The 21,207-nt window shown below is 40.7% G+C and overlaps 1 protein-coding gene across 1 annotated transcript; it reads right to left on the bottom strand.

Moving 5' to 3' along the window:
- Positions 1-802: 802 nt before the first annotated feature.
- Positions 803-19,809, bottom strand: LOC119907257 (TGF-beta receptor type-2-like). Its single transcript, XM_038724999.1, has 7 exons — positions 19,574-19,809; positions 16,628-16,769; positions 15,538-15,728; positions 11,049-11,824; positions 10,062-10,203; positions 3,867-3,991; positions 803-2,016 (listed from the first exon to the last, which is right to left on the bottom strand). Exons 1-7 carry the CDS (start codon positions 19,644-19,646, stop codon positions 1,837-1,839), a joined length of 1,629 nt encoding a protein of 542 aa, XP_038580927.1. The 5' UTR covers positions 19,647-19,809; the 3' UTR covers positions 803-1,836.
- Between the last annotated feature and the right edge of the window lie 1,398 nt (positions 19,810-21,207).

Below are 21,207 nucleotides of genomic sequence, written 5' to 3' on the forward strand. Positions count from 1 at the left end.
TTCCGAGATGTTTTAGCTTTGGTTTGATCCTAATCAGTTGGTGGTGGCATCTCTCCCTCACAATCTCGTGACCCCTCAAATTTAACGTGTGACCCTTCGGCGGGTTGGGAGTTTAGGAAACACTAGACTTCTTAACTGTATATAAAGTAGTTAAAACTAACTCCACAGTGGCCAGCTACAAATGCTCATACACCAGCTGCTGATGCTCCAAAACTGATGCATCAGTATTAACCATCTAATAATTTATATCACTCTCAGTTAGCATTTTTCTGCAGTAGGAGTACTTTAAAAGTGTACTTCACTGTGCTTTACTTTACTCAAGATGTAGAATGTAGGACTTTTTGTTTTAATGGAGAATCTTTTAAACTGTTGTATTAGTACTTTTACTTAAGAGTTTTATATATGGGTGGATTGGCAAGAGCTGCAGGACATAACCATAAGGTCTGGTGAATAAAAACAATGAGCTGAAAGCTACACAGAGCTGTTGATTCTCAGTAGGATCCACACAATTAACAGGGAGTCAATTGATTCAATATTAGAAATATCAAACATATTGCTTAACATATACTTGCTGCTGTATACTGGTAGTATTGTGGTTCTTTCTGTAATAATGAGCTATGGGTATGTCATGCTCTGATTGTTGGCCTGAAAATGATTTGTTTTGGGCTGTACAGTGGTTCAGATTTTCTATGAAAGTCATTCACAATGTAAAATCATCACACACCCTTAAGGGACAATCATAAAATCGAAGTATAAAGCAATATGATTGCATTAAAAACATGCACACATACGCACACACACATTACAGTACTGTAACACTTTTAATTATGGCTTTACACTTTTTTTACAAAAATTACTTTGATATAGATCTTTTCTGACCACTGGATAAAAATTCCCTTTTATGTAATAAAGTTTAGCTTTTATAGTATATAAGTGGCAGACTGGAACTTCCAGTTTGGAGTCCTTTATACATATCTCTATATTCTTTTATTCTCTTTGTCTGATTAAACAGACTCTTTTTTTGGACCGGAGTCCTCTGAATAATACACATATAAACACACACACACACGTACAAACACAAACACAGTATATATCTGTTCCTTGCAGGCTGATTTTGCTGTCTTTATTTTGTAGTTCATAGTCCTGGAGATATGATAGCCGCTGTCCCTATGGATTACTACCTTGGATGGATTTTCCGTTTCTTTGCTGTGGGTAATTTCCATTTTGCCACAAGAAATTATACTTGCACCTTGAATCATCCAGTCCTGCTGACATCTATCCAAGGCCATCAAGGAAAACATTTAAGTATGCAGTCGAGTAAACTATAAGGGGCGATACTATCATCGTTGTATAGTGTATATTACTGTATAGTGTTATTAACAGTCTTAATATTTTACATTTGTTCATTATACCCCCTTTTCTAAATGCGTGATGTCCCTTTATTTCCTATACCTGAAATGTACAGTCAGAGCAAAAAAGAATATATATCATTTGGTGTGCATAGATATTGATAAAGTGCAAATAGTGTTTGGTTAAAAAAAGCTTTACAATGCAATTTCCCTGTTTGTTCACGACTTAAACCAGTCTTTGGAGCATGTAGAAGAAAACAAATGAAATCGGTCACTGCTGTTTATATTTATGTTGGTCCTGATCTGTATATAGAAGTCCATCTCTGGTATCAGTTCTGTTTCATCTATATGATTTTCCAGTCGGCTCCTCCATCACACATTTCTGACGAACCCATAGCAAACAATGCATCCACTGGAGTTTCTTTTTCTCCCAGACACTCTGTTGCAATTCCTTTGCCAGCCTGGGGGGCAGTGTTTCTGTTGGGCCCTACTTCTCATCCACCACAAAGATTTCTTCAGGGATCTTCTCCTCTGAGTCAGAGCGATCTGACAGCTTGTCCAGGTACTCCATGTCGTAGAAGCGCTCAGCAACACACTGGGCTGTCAGACGGGCCTCCGGGTCGTGGTCCCAGCACTCCTCTATGGAGGCGCACACCATCTGGATGCCCTGCAGGGGGAGCGGTGGAGCACAGATATAATCAGTCAATGATACTAACTTGGGGCAAGTCTGACTGAGACAGAAGATTATCACCTCAAGCTGAAACTATGAATGTTCATGTGTGTTTATGTGTATGCCAATCAGTGTGCTAGTGGATTTTCTATGAGTGAAAACAAAAGAGGGATCACATGAATAGTATATAATGATATAGTATACTACAGCAGTATTATACACTGAGTTACCAGTTTATTAGGTACACCTAGCTAAAGCTAATGTAATCTAATAAAACAGTCCTGCAGTGACTCCTCCCACATGAAGATTATAATGTGCAGTTTTTTTTTAGAGCTGTTGGTTCTACTGTATGTACATTTTGGAGGCTGGAGTTTGTGGTGCTGGCAAACCGTACTGCATTATACTGACAGGCGTTTCTCTTGTTTAGCCTACCCTCATAAACAGGGTAGACAAAATAATAGAAAAAGAGTGTAGATTGGAACATCTCAGGGCTTTCCGCAGGTACAGACTGCGCTTTATTGACGGATCTGATCTCTCCTTATCTATTTTGTATTAGATTTGTTTAAATGGAAATAATTCAGCACTACTTTCACTATATAAAATGGAAATGCCAAGTCTAAAGGTAAGCTTAAAATGCGCCCTGTGGAGTTTTCTTGTAAACAAACAAAAGTTACGCTTACATTTAGTGTTACTCACAAAAGCGCATTGTGTGTATTCTTGAGGTCTAACAAATGTGTGGAGTACATTTCCTCCCTCATAAAACCTTCCTTTGTAAAGCCAGTGTTTTATGTATTTTAAATTGTGCATTGTTTACATCTGTGTTTACTAGCTTGTAGTCTTCTTCTTCACTGTCTTTGCAAGTGCGTTGTTGCATTTCTTGGAACATTACCCCCACCTGCTGATCAGTGCGACACCATTGCAGGAATGTGCTATGCTTCACCTGCATGCACGTCTGTCCTCATGCACGTGCACAAGATAAGCAAAATAGTGACCCACTCATGATGTACGCGAGCGCACTCAGAAGAGTGCAGATATTCACCAGGCCTGGTAACACGCCTGTGCAGAGATGGCATGTCATTTTATGTGTGAATGCCAGAGAAAAAAACATTTGTTAGTATAAAGTGCGACAAAGACTGTTCAAGAATGAGGTCAGTGAGGATGGACGGGTCAACCAAACACAGGACTTTCACCCAGGAGACTGCCGTTTGTGCCCCATGTGAAACCACAAGTCAACGTTGACTTATTTTAAGTTTTCATACGTACGTAACTTACAAAGAATATTTTACTAACGTAACCTAACTTAACTGATATAACTACTGTATTTAGACACAAACTATGATCTTTTCCTAAACCTAACCTAAGGGAGTGCAGGGCAGGCTGTGTGTCCAGCATGTATGCATGAGAATAGTGTAATGGAGCGGAGACAATATACAGGTTATGTTATGATGGTGTAATCAGAGTAGACAACGTCAAAACACTAGTGATGTAAAATGTCAATGTCAAAGTGAAACTGGCAACCAAAGAATCAGCAAACACAGATGTGATCACAACAGACAGTGTCCCTAGGGGACACAAGATTCCAAACTGAAGCCGTTGTTGATCACTTGTGGCTCCTACTGGTTAAGAAAAGTGAGTAGTCAGAAGTCAATCAAATATATTGTTCAAAAATTGTGAATAACCGTGGTCACCGCAACCATGAGAGGTCCTTGAGGATATAGTCATACAGATGTAATTTCTTATTTTTTCATTTTTGAGATCCTGAATGTTCAGAGTCACCTCAGCCCAAAGGAGATCATGAAGTTAAAGTTTCACACTGCATGTATGTATGTATGTGTGATGTCTCTTACTGTGTGGTTGATCCAGCTGTCAGGGATCTCAGGTCTTCCTCTGTCTCGGAGCACGCTGTCCTTCATACTCTCTACACATGGGTGTTCCCTCAGGTTCCCAAAGGGTGGCTCGTATTCTTTCACCTCTGCGTGCACACACACACACACACACACACACACACACACACACACACACGACATAGGTACAGAGAAATTAGTCCTTAGTCTGTCAGTAAGTCCTTAATGACCTTATAAAACTGGTGAGCGTTTGTTTTATACAAGCAATATACTTTTAAACAGATTCACATCTATTGGAAAATACAGCTATGTTGAATCCTGACTAGATCAGATGGCAGTGCCCCACAGCACACACATCAACTACACTTCTCCAAGGATTCACCATGCGCTCTAAATTAAAACTGCAGGTTGCAAACTTTAAATAGCACTGAAGCAGCACAAACAACTAAAGATTCCTGTGCTGCTGATAAAGGGGCCGAGGGGGAGATTTGCTGAAGAGAAACACTTATTATCACATTTTTACCCTCAGCGTCAAGGGGCTTAAAGAATCTCACCAACAAAGCTCTGGCATTGTGTCAGCTCTCTTACACAACACAATCCAGAGTGCTTGTCAAAGGCAAGTTACAGGTTGAGTTTACTCCGGGCAAGATTTCAAAGCACAGGCATGGAGGATATAGTCTGGAAACTCTTGACCCACAGATTCCAAAGACAATTTATCTTTACATGAATTAATGTTTCCTTTGAGTGAAATAACAAATCAAATTCCAACTTCCGTCGAAGTGTGGAGGGCTTGTATAAAAAAACCACAAGTTTCAGAGAATCTGGTGAGATAATGAGGCACCTGACTGTGTGAAGAATGTTGAAGTAAATAATTAGCTCAAAAGGATTTTCAATACTTAAAAGATGACCAGGAGATGAAATAGCAGTTTGAGAATCACACGGCATTCCACGAATAAAACCTTGACAAAGACAGAAGCTTTCAAACAGGAAAAATACAGAAATATAACACAATTTCTACCTTTTTTAAATTTTAGGCTATTTTCAGTAGAAATGATAATTACTGAATAACAATGATGATGTTAATCCAAAAACTATCCATTAACTTTGTTATTTCAGACAATGATGCTATAGCTGTTATCTATAGTCGTTAAGCTATAAAATATACAGAATAGGCTGTTACAGTTCAGTGTATACCAGAGTAACTGCCTGTAATTACTCTACTTTAGGGGTATTTGTCATTATTTGGATATTGCATTCACATTCACTGTAGTAGAACCTGCATGTGTTGTTTCTTCAGTTAACATTTATTTTATCTAAGCGTGCAGCTCTTATACAAACCTAAAGCTGGACTTGCCCCTTTTTGAGCTCTCAATTACTGAAAGAAAACACTTTCAAGGCAGTCCCAGTCACTGATTGCTCAATTAGCTGGTGTTGTAACACCGCATATGTGGCTCAAATTACACACAGATTGCAAACATAAACTGAATGAAAACTGAATCGTAAATCTGTCCCACAGAGTTTACATGACTGGAACAAAGCAGTGCCAGCAGGAGTCAGCGAGCTCTGGAGTAGCCCGCCCGGTCACGAGGGCAACATGTTATGTCTGCAAGTTCACGGACACGTGTTGTATGTAGATTTCTATATCTGCCAAACCGTTCGCTCAAGTGTTGATTTGGGTAAATTGGAATTGACCATCCACTTCTTAGTACAGTTTGTAGGATAATCCAGATGATGATTTCACATTTCACACTCTTTCAAAACATGTTAAAAAGAAGCTCAAAGGAAGATCAGCCTGCAGACAGGAATTGGAGGCTTCTGGGACATAGACTGATGCAACAGAGAACTCTTCTCAGAGGCTGTTACTTCCTTTTTTTTTGCAAGCAAAGTTCCTCTGCCTTGGTATTAAAGCTTAAACATGGGCCCGACCATGAGTCTGTACTTAAAGAGAAAACGAGACAGATGTTTCTTTCTGTTTTGACAGGTTCGAGGGAGTGTTTTCTAGACTGCAAATCTACATGTAAACATGTTTATGTGTTCATCTCTAAACAATGGGTCCAAAATATAGCATACTGCTGAGCACTTTGCAGTGTAATCAAAAGTGTGTATTTCAGGATGGAAACATTGGCCAATCTCGCCCTAAAAAGGAAAGATGTTTTTGTTCAGGAAAACCTTAAATTAAACTCTGAACTAGCAAAAGCTTTTGAAAACACAACACAGAGCGAGGGAGGAATGATGTGGTTTGCAGAAGTCACACTGCATATTGACAAGATTTCAGCAAAGCAATATAACCAGTTCAGCACACTAACAATGAGGAACTTGCACTATGTCTCTTACGATAGCTGACACGTAGTGATGTGAATTTTGCAACGCTAGCACATATTTCATCCTTAATGTCTATTTTCCATGCCAGTTGTCAGGCCAGCCTGTAGAATTTGTCTGGGAATCTGCAGCCAAGAGAAATTCAGTTTAATTTAGCAACAATGGCAGACTGAGGAAACTTCTCAGTGAATGGCACCCTTCAGGAGCTTTGTAATATACACCCATGACAGTGACTATATGGCCCCTTTCTAGTCTTTCACAGGATGACCAGGCGCTACACTTCAACCATCCCAACTAACTATAGTTTTGTCATTCATTAACCTTTCAGTTGTTTTGATTATGGCCCTAGCACATAGATGAGTTTAGCTGACTTATATATGTTTAGATATCAGTAGTCAAGCTGCACAGGCAAGCCAAAAAGGACCAAATTGAAACGGAAAGAGAAACACAAACCATCCTGAATTATTACTGCAAAGCTGAAAGCAAGTATAATCCATTCCAACATTTGATATTTTGTTAAATATTCTTGTTATGCTTCCCTTCCAAGTAGCATTTTGTCAAGCTGTGCTCAACAATGCATAAATACTTAAAGGAAAAAAACAGAAATCCTGTCACCTAAACATATAAATAATGCAGATAAACAGATCCACACAGAGTTTCAACATGTGCTTGGAAATAAATTAGTAATATGATCTCAATAACACTGTTTCCCGAAGTCTGTCTGAGTCAACAAAAGATTGACTAATCCATTACCAGCTGCCTCTGCTGGTTTTCATTAGGCTGCGGAGTCTGTGACACTTGTTTGCGTTGCTCACAAGTTGTTAAAGTCATTTAGTACAGATGTATGCATGCACATTACATGTTAGCACAGCTCACTTTTGGACATATGGCACTGACTTATCCTGGAGACTTACCCTACCATTAACTGTAGCTGATACATGTGTCCTGAGCTTCACCTAAACCCATAACAAAAAACCAGCAACTATTTTAGCTCACGCTGGACGCAACTTCAGTAAAACCAAATTGGCCACACAGATTTTGTCCCCAGTTCATCCACAATCAATATATGGACTATGGCAGACCCCCCCACACACATGCACCATCCACAAACAACCATCATGCCCTCTAGTCCTGGAGGAGTTGATGGTCTGACATCTGGAGAGCAGCTGCCCTAACCTCTCCTCCTCTCCAGTCTAGCCCAACCTCTCCCTCTAGGGACTGAAGGCATTTCCCAGTCTGCAGCTCCACATTCAACACCACTCCACTATTATCCCCCAACATAGCCCCACCCGCCTGAGGAACGCCCTCATAGTCTTTCCAAGCCCTAAATCTGGACTAGCTAAATTATACAGGAGAGACATTTTAGGGAACAGACGCAGAGATAAAAAAGGCCTGAGCCTTGAATCCAGCTTTTCCTTCTCTCTGAGGTGTGTTGATCTCTCTGTTTCCTTCTCACTCACTGTCACTTTATAGTCTTGGAAGATAAAGAAAGCAAAGTGATGGCTCATGGCTGGCTGACTGGCGCTGTCGACAGACGGCTGTGTTCTTCTCGCCTGGCAGATCTCAGATCAGACCACGGCCCCAGGAACTGTGACAGAGCGGCTATGTGGCTGCCTGCCACTGAGACGCAGAGAGCTGATCAGACATCTGTCTTCCACACACACACACAGACACACACACACACACACACAAAGGTTGCAACAGAGATAAGAGGAAACCAGGTCTTCACCCCAGTCATTATAACAGTGCCCTGGGAAGTGTCACAATTTCTGTGTGTGGGCACATATGTTCATAGTTTATCTCAAGTGAGGTGAGTTCTCAGGGTGTCATTACTGACTCACCGACCTCCCGGTACAACTTGCCAACTTCAGGAAAACAAGAGACCAGCAGTGTGAAAGCATGAAATTCTAAACACATCAGTTTTACTCTCATGGTGCTCTGATTCCAGAATCAATACCAGACCTCTGCCAGCATACTATCTGCAGGGAGATTTTTTTAGCTGCCACTGAAGCAAAAACCAAATTACTGCATCTCATTTACGCAGCTTATTCTTTCCACCTTCTTCAGGGTCTATCAAGGTGGGAGGCTGGCTGTGTTTGTACAACATTTTAACCTTTTGGTCTTGGTTTTAATGAACTACAGCTTTCTCTCCGCTGCTCGTCTCGCAGAGGTGGCAAGTCTGGAGAAAGTGGATAGAGATATACAGTGAAACACAGATATTATTCCAGCTGCTTCTATCTATAGTCTCTATTCTCATAGGGTGGGAAGGGGACCCCTCTGCTTCCCCTTTCCAGTAAATCTAAGCAACCCTGTCTGTCTGTGCTGGCATGACTAAAGCTGTATGGCTGTCTACAGTGTTGCAGTGCAGTGGGAGAGTAATTAACTGCTGTCTCACCTGCCTAAGGGTAGGAAGAAAAAGGGGGGGGGGTAATGTCAACTGTAAGTTTAGAAGCAGAGAACGACAGAGTTTCTGTGCAAGGACAGTCATAAAAAATTGTGTTTAATCCGGGTCTAAAATAATGTAATTAAGTAAAGGAATGAAAGAAATGAAAGGAGGATGAGAGGGAAGAATAAAGCTGTTGTCCCTCAAATCCCTGAAGAGGAAACCAACTGAAGCAACACTCCAGTGAGCCTGGATTCGTTTAGTCCATCTCTACCGACATGTATCCTGTCTGGTCTGCTCTCATGAGACATTAGCCGCAAAATATCCTCATACAAAGGAGACATCCATACTTACAACTTCACTCTATGAAGAGTGTCTTTTGCAAAACAGTAAAACAGCAAAATAGTCTATTTTCTTTTCAAAGGTGTACCCGCAGGGCACACATATTCTTGCTGTTGGGAAGGAATAGCAAGAGGGACGGCAGGTCACTCAGCCATGTTTTTTTCTTGAAAGGACTCTTGGGTAGCATAACTGTGTGATATACTTCAAGGAGGCCCACTGGGAGGATCGTGGGGAGAAAACAGGAAATCGCCAAAGTAGTAACGTTCATGACCAATCCCAGCTTTAAATCATTGCTATGACACAATGGAGACAGGAGCAGTCACAGAAACTAGCTGGACCACAGATACACTAAAGGGAAGTGAAAACAAACAACTTAGTGTCGACATGAAATACTGCCCTGTAGTTTGCCTTCAGATAATCACCCATTTCTATTATTTGCACATTTCCTGGCCTTGTTTTTGCTACAGAATGACAAAAACAAGTAACGGTACATTAATAAAGTGGAGGCTGATCCTTGAGACTTCTACAAGATGGATTGTGTGTTTGACACTTTGTTCCTACTGTGATTAATGGGTCGTGGACGACACACTCACACTGTAGGCCCAGTCACATGGAGTCACACATCTAGTAAGTGGACTCAAGGTGGAGTTGGTCACTGAGCTCCTAATTGGTAAAGTTGTCAATGTGCTGGTATTCTTCAGAGGTCAATTGAGGTGTGGAGTACAATTTTTCTTTTTTCAGTATTTATGTATTTCAGTATATATTTCTGAGGGTATTTACACAGACCCAAAAGGGAATCTCATCAATCAGTGCATCTATTGATTTCATTTACACTCAACGGCCCAGGCTAACCTTAAATTTACAAAGGATAACGGGTTATCTCTATTATTAACTACAATAAAGGTCACAAGGGATGTTTACTGTGTGTAGAGTGAGGGCATCGCTATTAGTCAGGCAGTCAGCAATGTCATGTTTTAAGCAGGTGTCCACAAAACGCAACAGTCATTTCTTATTCATCATCGTGGCATCACAGCAGCTCTTTTGCAAAACTAAATTATGTGACTGTGATCCACCTCCAACAGTGCAGTCACGCCTCTGATCATAACAACACATTATCCTAAACCTAAAGTCAAGTGTGTCTGGTCACATATTACCTCCAATCGCGTTACACCTGGAGATGATCTCCCATAGTACAAGAGCCATGGAGTAAACATCAGCCTGTTTGAAAGACTCAATGTTTTCTAGGTTGATTCTGGACTCCAAGACCTCTGGGGCCATGTACCTGGCTGTACCCACCTGAGACAAAAACAGGGAGAAAAACATGTAAATGCTGTTTTGTATGTCTTAAACAGGGTGCTACAGGTAAGGGGAGCTGGTAAATCACAAAATTAAGCCACTCTTAACCAACAACTACACTTTTACATCTAAAAAGGGAGTTGTCTGGCTGTAGACTAAGTTGTTGTTTACCAGCATTAATCAAGTGACAGGTGGTACATTTGTGCTGTATTAAGATGTGTTATCACATTAATATGCATCAAAACATGATGTATAAAATAACTGGGAAAACAAAGGAAGCTCTCAGCTCAACAACACATTGCTTGTCTTGTGTAATTACCACCTTGGAAAATGTGTTCACTGGCGCTTCCCTGAAAATCCATTGAGGGCATTACAATGCATTAGGTGTCCTACGCAGCAAAGGCTGAGGCCTTTTCGTAATGAGTCATTTTCATAACGGAGTCTAATATGACTCTGGCCTATTACATCAGTGTAATGAGTCCATTAAGAATCAATCAAGCCTGTTTGTCTTGTGAGTATAATACAACGACAACCTAAGAACACTTACAACACTATTTCTATCAGCATTACCCATCTGGGGCCAATATATAGTGACGCCAAATATTTAGAGATGATGTCCTTGAGTGATGAGGATCAGAAATTAAATTGATTGATAGCACAGCTCTTTTCACGGTCTGATAGAGATCTTCAAAGAAATATATGGCAGGGCTTGGAATGACTTGTTTTTTGGGGTGCAAGTTCAAATTACAACAGGAGAGGAATTTTTATTTTTTTTATCTCTGAGTGGATCAAAAGCCAAAGTAAAACCTATTAAACCCCCACAATTTAGGATTAGAAGGCTTTACCTGTCCACTGTTGGCCAGCTCATCCACAGACAGAGCATTGTCCAGGCGGAGGGCGAGGCCAAAGTCACACAGGCAGCAGGTCAGGTCGCTTTTCACGAGTATGTTGGAGCTCTTAATGTCTCTATGTGCGATAGGCACCTTGTAGCGACCGCAGGGGGTGTGGTCACTGTGAAGGTGCGCCACTCCACGTGCTAGAGAACCCCCCAGCAGCCACAGGTCGTGCCAGTTGATAATATGGTGAATCAAGTACTCCTGGAGGTTCCCTATTGGCTGGTATGCTGTGATCAGCCAGAACTGTCTCTGCACCTTCCTTTCCTCTGCTGTCAGAAAGTGAAGCACATTGTCATGTCTCAAGTCTGCGTCTGAGAAAATTTCCTTCTCATTCCTCCAGGAGGTGTACTCCTCCTCCTGAAAAATCTTAACAGCCACTGTCTCAAAGCCCTGCTCCTCGCTGACTGAGGAGCCTTGCTTAAGCTTGGCCTTGTAAACTTCTGCAAAGCGTCCTTTTCCAACCTGAACGTCCAGTTCAATGGGCAGCAGCTCTGTGTTGTGGTTGAGGTTGTTGGCGTGTGTGGAGCTACTGTCTGAACCTTCGTCGTCAATAATGATGGCGCGACCGTCACTGAAGTCCAGTGGACGACCCCTCTTGCGTCTGGAGCTAGCTTGCCGCTGGCGGTAGACCCGATAAAAGTAAAAGGATGTGATGACGACAACAGCCATAACCAGCAGAGGCACCAGACTCACTAAGATGACTGCCACCACCTGGGAATCCATGTCTGAGGGAACAAAGGTCAAAGGGTTAAGATAATGTAAATGATATCCATATAGTTGAGTTTAAAGCTTCAATAATTCATATTTTTATATAACAAAAGAAAAAAATGACAATGAATAATTTGAAGGTGTCACTTATTTACAAACCAACGGAGAATTATCCCCCAACTTTCAGCTCATTGTTTTGGTTTACTCTTTGGCTCACTCTCACCAACCTTGTTTCAAAATGCAGGCAGCTATTTTCAGCAAAAACTTTCTGATTAACCCAATGTACACCTCTACGCCTGTGCACCACTAAACAACAGACTGACAAAGATTGCAAATAGCTGATAAACAAAGTGGAGCATTTAGCAGCTGAAGCATCAAGATATTTCCCTCAGGAATGGGTGTCGACCAAAACAGAGCTAAAATGAGAGTATCTACTGGATTTACATTCATCAGATGCTCAGAAAAATTACATATTTAACACATTCTTAAATGGAAAACTGGAAATTTGAACATCTACAATTTCATGTCCACTCGGCAAACTCCATCTGCTGATGCAGATCATGTAATATGATCAAAAGCTCCAGAAGAGCTACTACCTTAAGATCAACCACATTTGTATAGTTCAAAATTGGTTTAAAAAGTGGGAGATGTTTATCATTATCCTGGATTTTAGTCTCTTCTCTGTGTAAACACTATCATTGCGGTCAGTGGAAACACTGCATTTTTACAGCTACTTACATCTTTGTACATCTTTGGAATGATCATAAAACAATTTCCCCAATAAAAAGAAATAAAACTGCAGTTCTGTCTCAGCAGACTGTATCAGCATCTAGCTAAGAATAAGTAATATTCTCAGAACAGCAGAGGAACCTGACCTATCCTTGTGGAATGTCTATAAGCATCAGAAAACTAAAGTTAGTGTCTGGGCCACAAATGAAAACTGCTCCAAACCCTGATCTAGTCAACCACATATTGTGTCTCTTTATAGTGTATGTCTGATTCTTATAATTTAGGACGTGGTGTGTCTGGGAGCTGCTATGGTTTGGCAAACAGTGAAAGTTTATGCTTGTGCTGGTTCAGTTTTTTAAGCTGCAGTCATAAAAGAAGACCTTTAAAAACTATATGACCAGACACAACATACTAAAAGTGAAAACCCCAAATAGCCTAGAGTTTGATGAGTTCTAAATATAATCATTTATACCTCGCCTTGTCTAGTTAGTCTGAGTGCCATACAACTTTCCCAATTTAAAATTCCCAGCTTTTACAGACCTTCATTTTTAATGTTTAATCCAGTTGAAGTTGATTTTGGTTGAAAAATGTGAGATAGCAATAGTTTCAAAGCAGAAATATGCTTACATTTTCCTATTTTTTTAAAAGAAATGATTCAAACTCATTTTAGAGGCAAGTCTAGATGTGAGGAGGGAGGAGGACGAATGGGGAAAGAATCTGACTGACTTCCCAGTCAAGCCCTCTGGTTCTCTCTAATTTTTTTTCTAAACAGGAAACCACATGTCTGAAATCCTCAACATGGCCCCAGCCAGTTTGTTTTTATTTTCATAGAGTTCTCACAACAAACCTGTGACTGTGCCTTCCCGGACTCTCTCAGCTTTGGCCAAAACATTGGGTTATAGTAAAAAATACTGAATGTTGAGGAGAAAAACTTCTGCGAGAGGTAAAGATTCTGAATTACAGTGTGTCTTAATGTTAAATTTGGGGGATTGGGATTTTGTGCACAGCTAGTTAACCCCCCTTAATTTAACAGTTGCCTTAAGTTGAAAGTTTTTGCTCTGAAGCATTGTTTGGAAACAGTTTGATATTTTGGGAAAATACAATTGACCATCTCATCTAACTCTTAGCAAGAAAGCAAAAAATACCAGTCTCATATCTGTAAATTGGAGACAGGGCAATCAGCTTAGCACAAAGACTGGGAACAGGGGGGAACAGCTAGGTAACAAAACAAAACAAATCTTGTTGTCACTTTGAGTTTGCGAGTGGAGACTCAAATCAAACTCAAAATAACTGCTCCCAGCCAAGAAATAGTCAGGCACATTAACCCAAGAGAAACTGCAATTCAATGTTGTTTACACTTGCATTTGCATGATTAAACAAACAAGATATATTGTGTTAATAAGTGAGTGTTAGAGGTGCAGGTACATTTTTTAAACTTGGGACAGAACCAGGATAGTTATTTCCCCCGGTCTGTTTTCTAAGCTAAGCTAACCGCCTCCTAGTTCCAACTTCATACTGAAAGGACAAATTTGGTACAGTGGAATCCATCCTCTTAACTAACTCTCAGCAGGAATGCAAAAAATCATTCAAGAATCAAAATTAAGCATAATTAAAGCTTAATTAAACTTTTTAAAACTGTACTGGAATATTTGACAGACTTGCTTTTTGTTTCTTTTTCTAGCATCTCAAGCTTGTTGTCCTCAAGTTAGGTCTCCTTTTGTAACCTTCTTGTCACTTGAATATTTCTGACAACATGGTTAAAAACACCATTGACCCACTTCTCAGGGTAGCAGCACAACTGTGTGGAAAGTACTGTTACCATGGCAACTCTAAGGTATATCAGCTAGTATGTGACAAACAACTTAGTATTTCCTCTAACTTAAATAATGGCTTTGAAAGTGCCGTAAATGTATACTTCAGTTATGGTAAAAAAGAATACCAAAAGAGAAAGCTCAATCAATCAAATGCTTTGTACAATGAGACACTGGTCCCTGGCTAGTAGGGCAAGAGGTTGACTCACCCAAATTTACTGGTACCATGTAGTTTTTTTTATTTTCTGCTGGAGCGCCTTCATTACAACACTGTCTCATGGTAGTTACTGAGAAGTTACAAGGAGTGCACAGACATCCTCAACAGTAAGCAAATGTATTTCCATTATGTGGTTTGCACTGTGCAGATGCTTTCAATTTGGCTCTCTGTGCAAAGCCAGGTCTCGGAAATGTACCTCGGTGTTATTATTGCCTGGATGCCGTAGTCAAAATACGTCTGATTCCTGGGCCAATGTTGTAACAGGAGTCTAAAAGCCAATATCTCCAAGACCTGTTTGTAATCATGTATCAAGAGGGCATTACAATGCACATGTGTTAGCGTTCAAGCATGACGCCTTACATGACAAGCTGACAGAAAGAGGCATAATAATATTAGGACGACCATGACTATGACGTTACTATGTTATGTTGTACAGATGTAAGAACCAAAGAGTCCTATTTTTACATGCATAAAACAGTGTTGCTGCACTATTACTCCACTGTGGGAAGTACAGATGCGAGGGAAATGGGCTAAGGAACTGATGTAACTTTGCATAACTTAAGGAATTGGTCACAATTATGGGAAATACAATTTGCTTTGCTATTTCCGTTCAATTTAAGGCTACAGTCAGCAGCCTTTTAGTTTAGCTTAGCATAAAGACTGACAACAGGGGGAAACAGCTAGCCTGGCTATAACAAAGTCAAAGTTATTTATTTATTTTTTTACTGCTATGCAGATTTTGAAGCTAGCAGTTTCACATCTTTATGATAAGATAAACTAAACGACTGCTTGCTGTAGCTCTATATTTAACGTACAGACATGACAGTGGTATCACCTCATCTAACTATTGACAGGAAAGCCAATAAGCACCTTTCTCTAATTGATAAACTATTCCCTTAATGTCATTTTTTATTATCATTTTAAAAAGCAAAAAACACATTGATTGATAAAAACCCAACTAAGCCCAACTTACTGGAGTTAAAGAAGATGTGCTCATTGCACTCATCCTCAGAGCAGGAACAGATAAAGAACTGTGAGCCCATGCCCTTTCTTTCTTTCATCTCACACTTGCTGTTGTTGTAATCCTCCAGGACCAGGCCGTACAGCTTCTGAGCTGGGTTGTGGCAGACTGTATCAAAGGTGACGTTGTCATCTTTCTTTCTCCTTGGATAGAAAAAACACAAATAGAAAATACTGTTTGATTTGCAGTCTGTGCTCACAACTCTTTTGGAAATGAAGTCCCCTTTTCAGAGATCTGTATTATCATGTAAAAAGCAAAGATTTACACAGTTGTGCAAATAACACAATTTCCCAGCCGTACAGTGATAAAGTGGTAACTGTAAATGGCATACTTGTCTCTTTCAGCAGTCCACAGTCTCAGCATTATGTAAATGACTGCAATACAGAGGTCAGACTTACAAAAAGTGAGATTTTGAAATGCCATTACAAACAGGAAACAAGGAAAATCCTGAACCTGCACAAATATACATATTTAAATTTTGCTTCCCTGCTGGGCAGCATTATGAGAAACATTTGAAAGCAGTGGTGCTGTCTACGTGTCATTAGCTTTCTGCTGACCTCAGCCCATAACATGCCCACAACACTGCTAATATAATGAGAAACAGCAGCACAGCCGTAAGCTTTTAACACCAACACAAATCTGCTTCCTGCTGTTTCTCACATCAAAAGTCAGATTTGATGCTGATGGGTGTTTCATCGCTCGTGTGCTGTCATAATCCAGCTAACTGTCTACACCAGAATGCTGACTGACAAGGTGTTCAAAGGAAAAGGTCACTTCAAAGAAAATATTGGGAGGAAATGATGCCCAAGCTGATTAATAAAAGAATATCCCTTGTATCCTCATTTCCTCACTTCTTTGTTTGTCCATGTAGTGTGACCCAAGAGGTGAATGTAATGAAAATGCTCTTTTCATTTAACTTTACTGAACTATAACGTAATCATAAATTCATGTCTAAAATGATTTTGCACCACAAACCTGGCTTTTATTTATACAGAAATGTGCTTTGGAAATCCAGCTTTTGTGTTTAGGTGCATGGACTTACCAGATACTGACACACACGTCTGTCAAATTGGGGCAGATAGACGTGATGCCACAATCCACCTTGCAAGTCCCTTTACCTGTGCAGCTGGTTGCCTGCACATCACAGAACTTGCACAGCCTTTTTATCTTCATTATAGTGGCTTCTGGAAAAAGAGAGAGGGGAAAAAGCAGTGAGCTGGGTTTACAAAAAAGGTCCAGACTACATAAAAACAGACTCAAGCCCATTTCCTTGAATTCAATTGGACTGACTAAGCAGCATTTGGCATTAAAATGACAAACTATTAGGAATTGCAAAACACTTCCATGATGATCAGAACAGGAATATATACATGATATTTATTAGCATGAAAAGCAAGATAATTATTACATTAAATTAAAGTTTGGGGGTCTTTTGGAATTTGCCAATAAGTAGAAGCAGATAACTCAACATAACCACAAAAAATCCAAACTATTTCATCCTAGAAGGGTTGACAGATTTTTTCCCCCTTGTGAAGTCTGAACAATAAGAGCAGCCCATCCACCTCCTTTGGTCTTGTTCAAACTTGACTTTGCCAGCAGGTAGACCCATATCAGTGAGACAGACAGGATTGTGTGATGAGTGCTTGTGGGTTTGATAATCATCTAAGGAGACAACTGCCAGACAGGCAAGAACAACAAACAAAGGAAACACGGCTGCATCTCCTTGCTGAGAAGTCTCTAATTTGTCAAGCCGATGAGTCGGCTCCCCATCTTACAAGGTGTTGTGCCAACTCTGGTCATGAATATCAAAAAAGGGAGGGTGATGTTATGTACTAGTGTCTATGAATGTTTGGAGAGGGAAAGAAATGTGTGCGTGTGCATACATGTTGGTGAGTGTTTGTATTTGAGCAGAAATTCTCAGACTGCAGTTTGTCCTTGCAATGAGAGCCTATTAATGATGAAAACCCGTCCACGCAGCATCCCTCTGTTTGGCATAGAACGGAGAAATTGAGCAACAAAGATCTCTCTGCTCTTTTCCTATCTTCCCTTTTCTAAAATGAAGTACTCCCCACCACATAAAAGTACAAGTGAAAAAAGGATCTTGTGGCTTTAAGAGCTGGAAATGATCCTAAATGGGGATATTCCAAATTTCCCAGGATCAATCTAACACCAGTGGTTGAAGCATCATCACGAAAGAATGTGCCGTACGGACAATCCCACATGATTTTGTTAGAACATGATGAGTTTGAACAAGTGTAAACAACGTAGACTCAAGTGGTACGATGAAGATAAAGTTAGGCCGCTGGCTGTGAGTCTATTGAGTAAACAGTGAGGGAGAGGGTAAAAAAATAAATTTCCACATGATGAAGACTCCTTCCTCCTTCCAGATCTTTAGTTTATGTTGAGAAGTAATACCAACTGAAAGATAAACCAAAATCAAAAACTGTCTAAGCACAAAAACAGAGGAAATGAAAAAACATGTGACAGCACTGTTACAGCATAACCACATAACCAGACTATATGCTGTCTCCATGTGCACAGGAAGTTGAACCTGTGTCTTGCATCAGAACAACCTACCTGAGACCAAACCAAGACAGAAAGTGGGATACCTTCTACCGACATACTGCAGTTTAAAGATTACCTCCCTAAGAAACACTGCAAACAAAAATGAGTGATGTATCTGAAGCGGTAGCTAGTCATGTGAAGATGGCATGGAATAGACTTTCATCACATGACCACAAAAATCACATGACCACAAAGTGAGACGTTTTGGATTGGGAAGTGTAAGTGAAAGGAGACTTCTTGACAGGAGGCACTGAAGAAGTCTGTTCAGTATCCGTTCTCCCCTGACTTCACACTGACTTGACGAATCGCTGCTGTGTGTGTGCTCTTAGCATGGTACAGAAAGCCTACTGTGTCATTTCACCCAGTCTGCAGGGTGGGGTCAGACCTGCGGCTTGCAGCTACAGAAATACTGTACAACCTGCAGAATGAAAGAGCTGCAAGTCTAGAGCGCTATATGTCTGTGGCATCCTGTTCATGCTGCCTTAGTCAGAGCCAGCGTGAGATAATTTCACAGGAAGATAGCAGGATACTGCAGATAGGAATTGCTTTCTGTCCTTGTCTTAAGTGAGAGACCCACACAAATAAAACACATCAGAATATTACACTTGAACTCCAGGCTAAACTACTTGACAGAGCAATTTAAAACTATGCCTGGCGGGTTGGGGAGGTGTTTTGAAGTAAATCAGCACCGAGGGGATAGTCCATGCCTGAGTGCTAGTGGTGGGAAGGTGGTTTAGCCAGAGTAATTATATCATTAGACCAACTCCTCTGAAAGAGCATGTCATTTCAACCCAGGAGGCGGGCTGTGGAGGGGATGAATGGTAGTAATTGTCACCCACGGCTAGATTTAATTGCAGACAGGGGGAAAGAGGATTAGGAGCAGCCAAAGCCACTTGGTGCCGCTGGGACTGAGTCTGAGGCAGATGAAGGTAAAGCAATGTCTTCCTCTTGGGGGGTACCTGTTAGCAATGTGGCTACACATCAAAGATAGAGATAACCAGTTAGAACGGGCGTTGATGGCTGTGACTTACAAAAGGTGATGTCCCCTCAAGAGCTAATGCAGCAGTGTGCAACAGTCACAGTACAGAGGTTAACGGTGTAAACACAGTTAATTTACATAACAGGAAGATAGAGAAATGAAGCTAGCAAGTAAGACAAGGGGTTGTTGAAAGTAAAACGTATTTAAGGCTAAACAACCTACGCACTTACGCAGTTTGTTGTTTTAAATTAATTTGTTAGTTTTTTTAATGAGTGATGCAATAGACTATTTTGGGCCCGTGTAAAACACGTGTAAAAACGAAATTATATTTTCACAAAGGAGGCAATTTATCACTTTGCGCGCGTCTCACGAAAGTAGTTGCAGCTTTGATAAAACGTAGCCGCAGCTATGACAACTTTTCTGGAAGCATAAAGTTCAACTCACCCGCCTCCTCGAGCAGAATACAACCAAAGAGTATCGTTCCACACCAAAAAGCGGAAAACCGAAGTAGCTCCATTTGGAAAATGACTATACACTCCCCTCTTTCTCATTAATATCCCGAAACCTTGACAACGGGTCAGTATCCAGACTTGCTTCAGCCTGTTGCGCTCTCTCAAACGCCTTCACAGCTCTGGATAGAAGAAGCAAAGTAAACACACCAGGCAGGACTTGCCCTATATGACTCACAGTATGTGCACTTTTCACGAAACAGGAAATCTTCAGAGGGGTTGGACAGTTTTTTCTCCCCCTTCTTCTCTTACTTCTCAGTCATGCTCATGTGGCTCACAAAGTCTTGAACCATGTCATTAAGAGGCTGAAACCCAGCAGAGCAGGACTTGAAATGACATGCTCCAAAATAGCTTTACCAGAAGCTTCACCTATAGGCTACAAGCATTATGCAAACACCCTGATTTACTTAAAAGTAGTCACACCTTTCAGATCTTATTTAGAGCTGTCAGCGCTCTAAAGAGATCCACTTGCTTCTGCTCATATTTAACTTTTTACACACTAAACTCATTTAGATGTCCATTCCAAGTCATTAAATTACATTCCTCTGCTACATGTTTTTTCTGGAGAGGTTCCAGGCTCTCAGTTAATCAAGGATGACATAAGAAGTGGCCAGAGTCTCTCCATATCTCATTGTGTTGGTTTTTATTGAAGACACACAGAGGTTAAGTCCACTATAACACCCTTAAATTACCATTTATTGCTGGGGCTTTGCAGACATGTGTTTCTGCTCTGCATAGTCAAGCCGTGATGTCAGGTTTCAGTTCTGACCCTGTGACCCTGGAGCTTAATACTCTCCACACAATATGTCTACTCCTTCTTACACCACCAGCTCCCACTGAGGTTTATTAACAGCTTTTGCATTGCTTGTGGCAAGCCTATTTTAGTGTACGGTGTAGTGTAGTACAGAAAAAGATAGCTCCTTGTAACTTCACAACTTGCCTGAGAAAGATGACGTTTTTTGAAGTTGTCTTCAGTATCATAGTAATCCTGTGATTCTTGTCTGTACATCTATGCTTAAATTTTAAGGAACTGATAATAACTAATTCGGCATACTTTTAATGGTGCCAATTTCCCAAAATGTAAACAAATAGGCCTATAGGCTGGAAAACAGTTCTCAGTTGTCTCAGTTTTGTCTGAGAGGGGGCTGACAGTGTTAGACTTTGAAAATGCCTAGTCCACATGTTTGGGAGAGATGTTGTTTCGCTCATTTCACTTGCTCTGGGCGGTTGGGTGTGTGCGCACGCGTTTGTTCAAGCCTGTATGTCAGGCAGGCGTTCAGCGCTGCGAGATGTGGTCCAAGCCACAAGGTGGAGATCCGACAGCGCTGTGAGCCCAAAACGGCCACTGACCTCAGCACATGTGGGCTCCCAGGGGGTCATAACATCCTGCTCACTGACCACAACACCCAAACAAACTCCTTTTTATAACTTTAATTTATCTATTTCACTTCAACAGGATACACACAACGCTCCTGTGTGCCCAGAAAGGCTTATTTAAACATGATATTTTTTAGTGTTACTTCATGTGCCTCTTTCACTGTTACTTTTACCTTTCTCCCTGCACAAGTT

The sequence above is a fragment of the Micropterus salmoides genome, unplaced genomic scaffold (assembly GCF_014851395.1).
Source record: "Micropterus salmoides isolate LMB-PRFRI ecotype aquatic unplaced genomic scaffold, ASM1485139v1 Ms_hic_scaffold_17, whole genome shotgun sequence".
Lineage (NCBI taxonomy): Eukaryota > Metazoa > Chordata > Actinopteri > Centrarchiformes > Centrarchidae > Micropterus > Micropterus salmoides.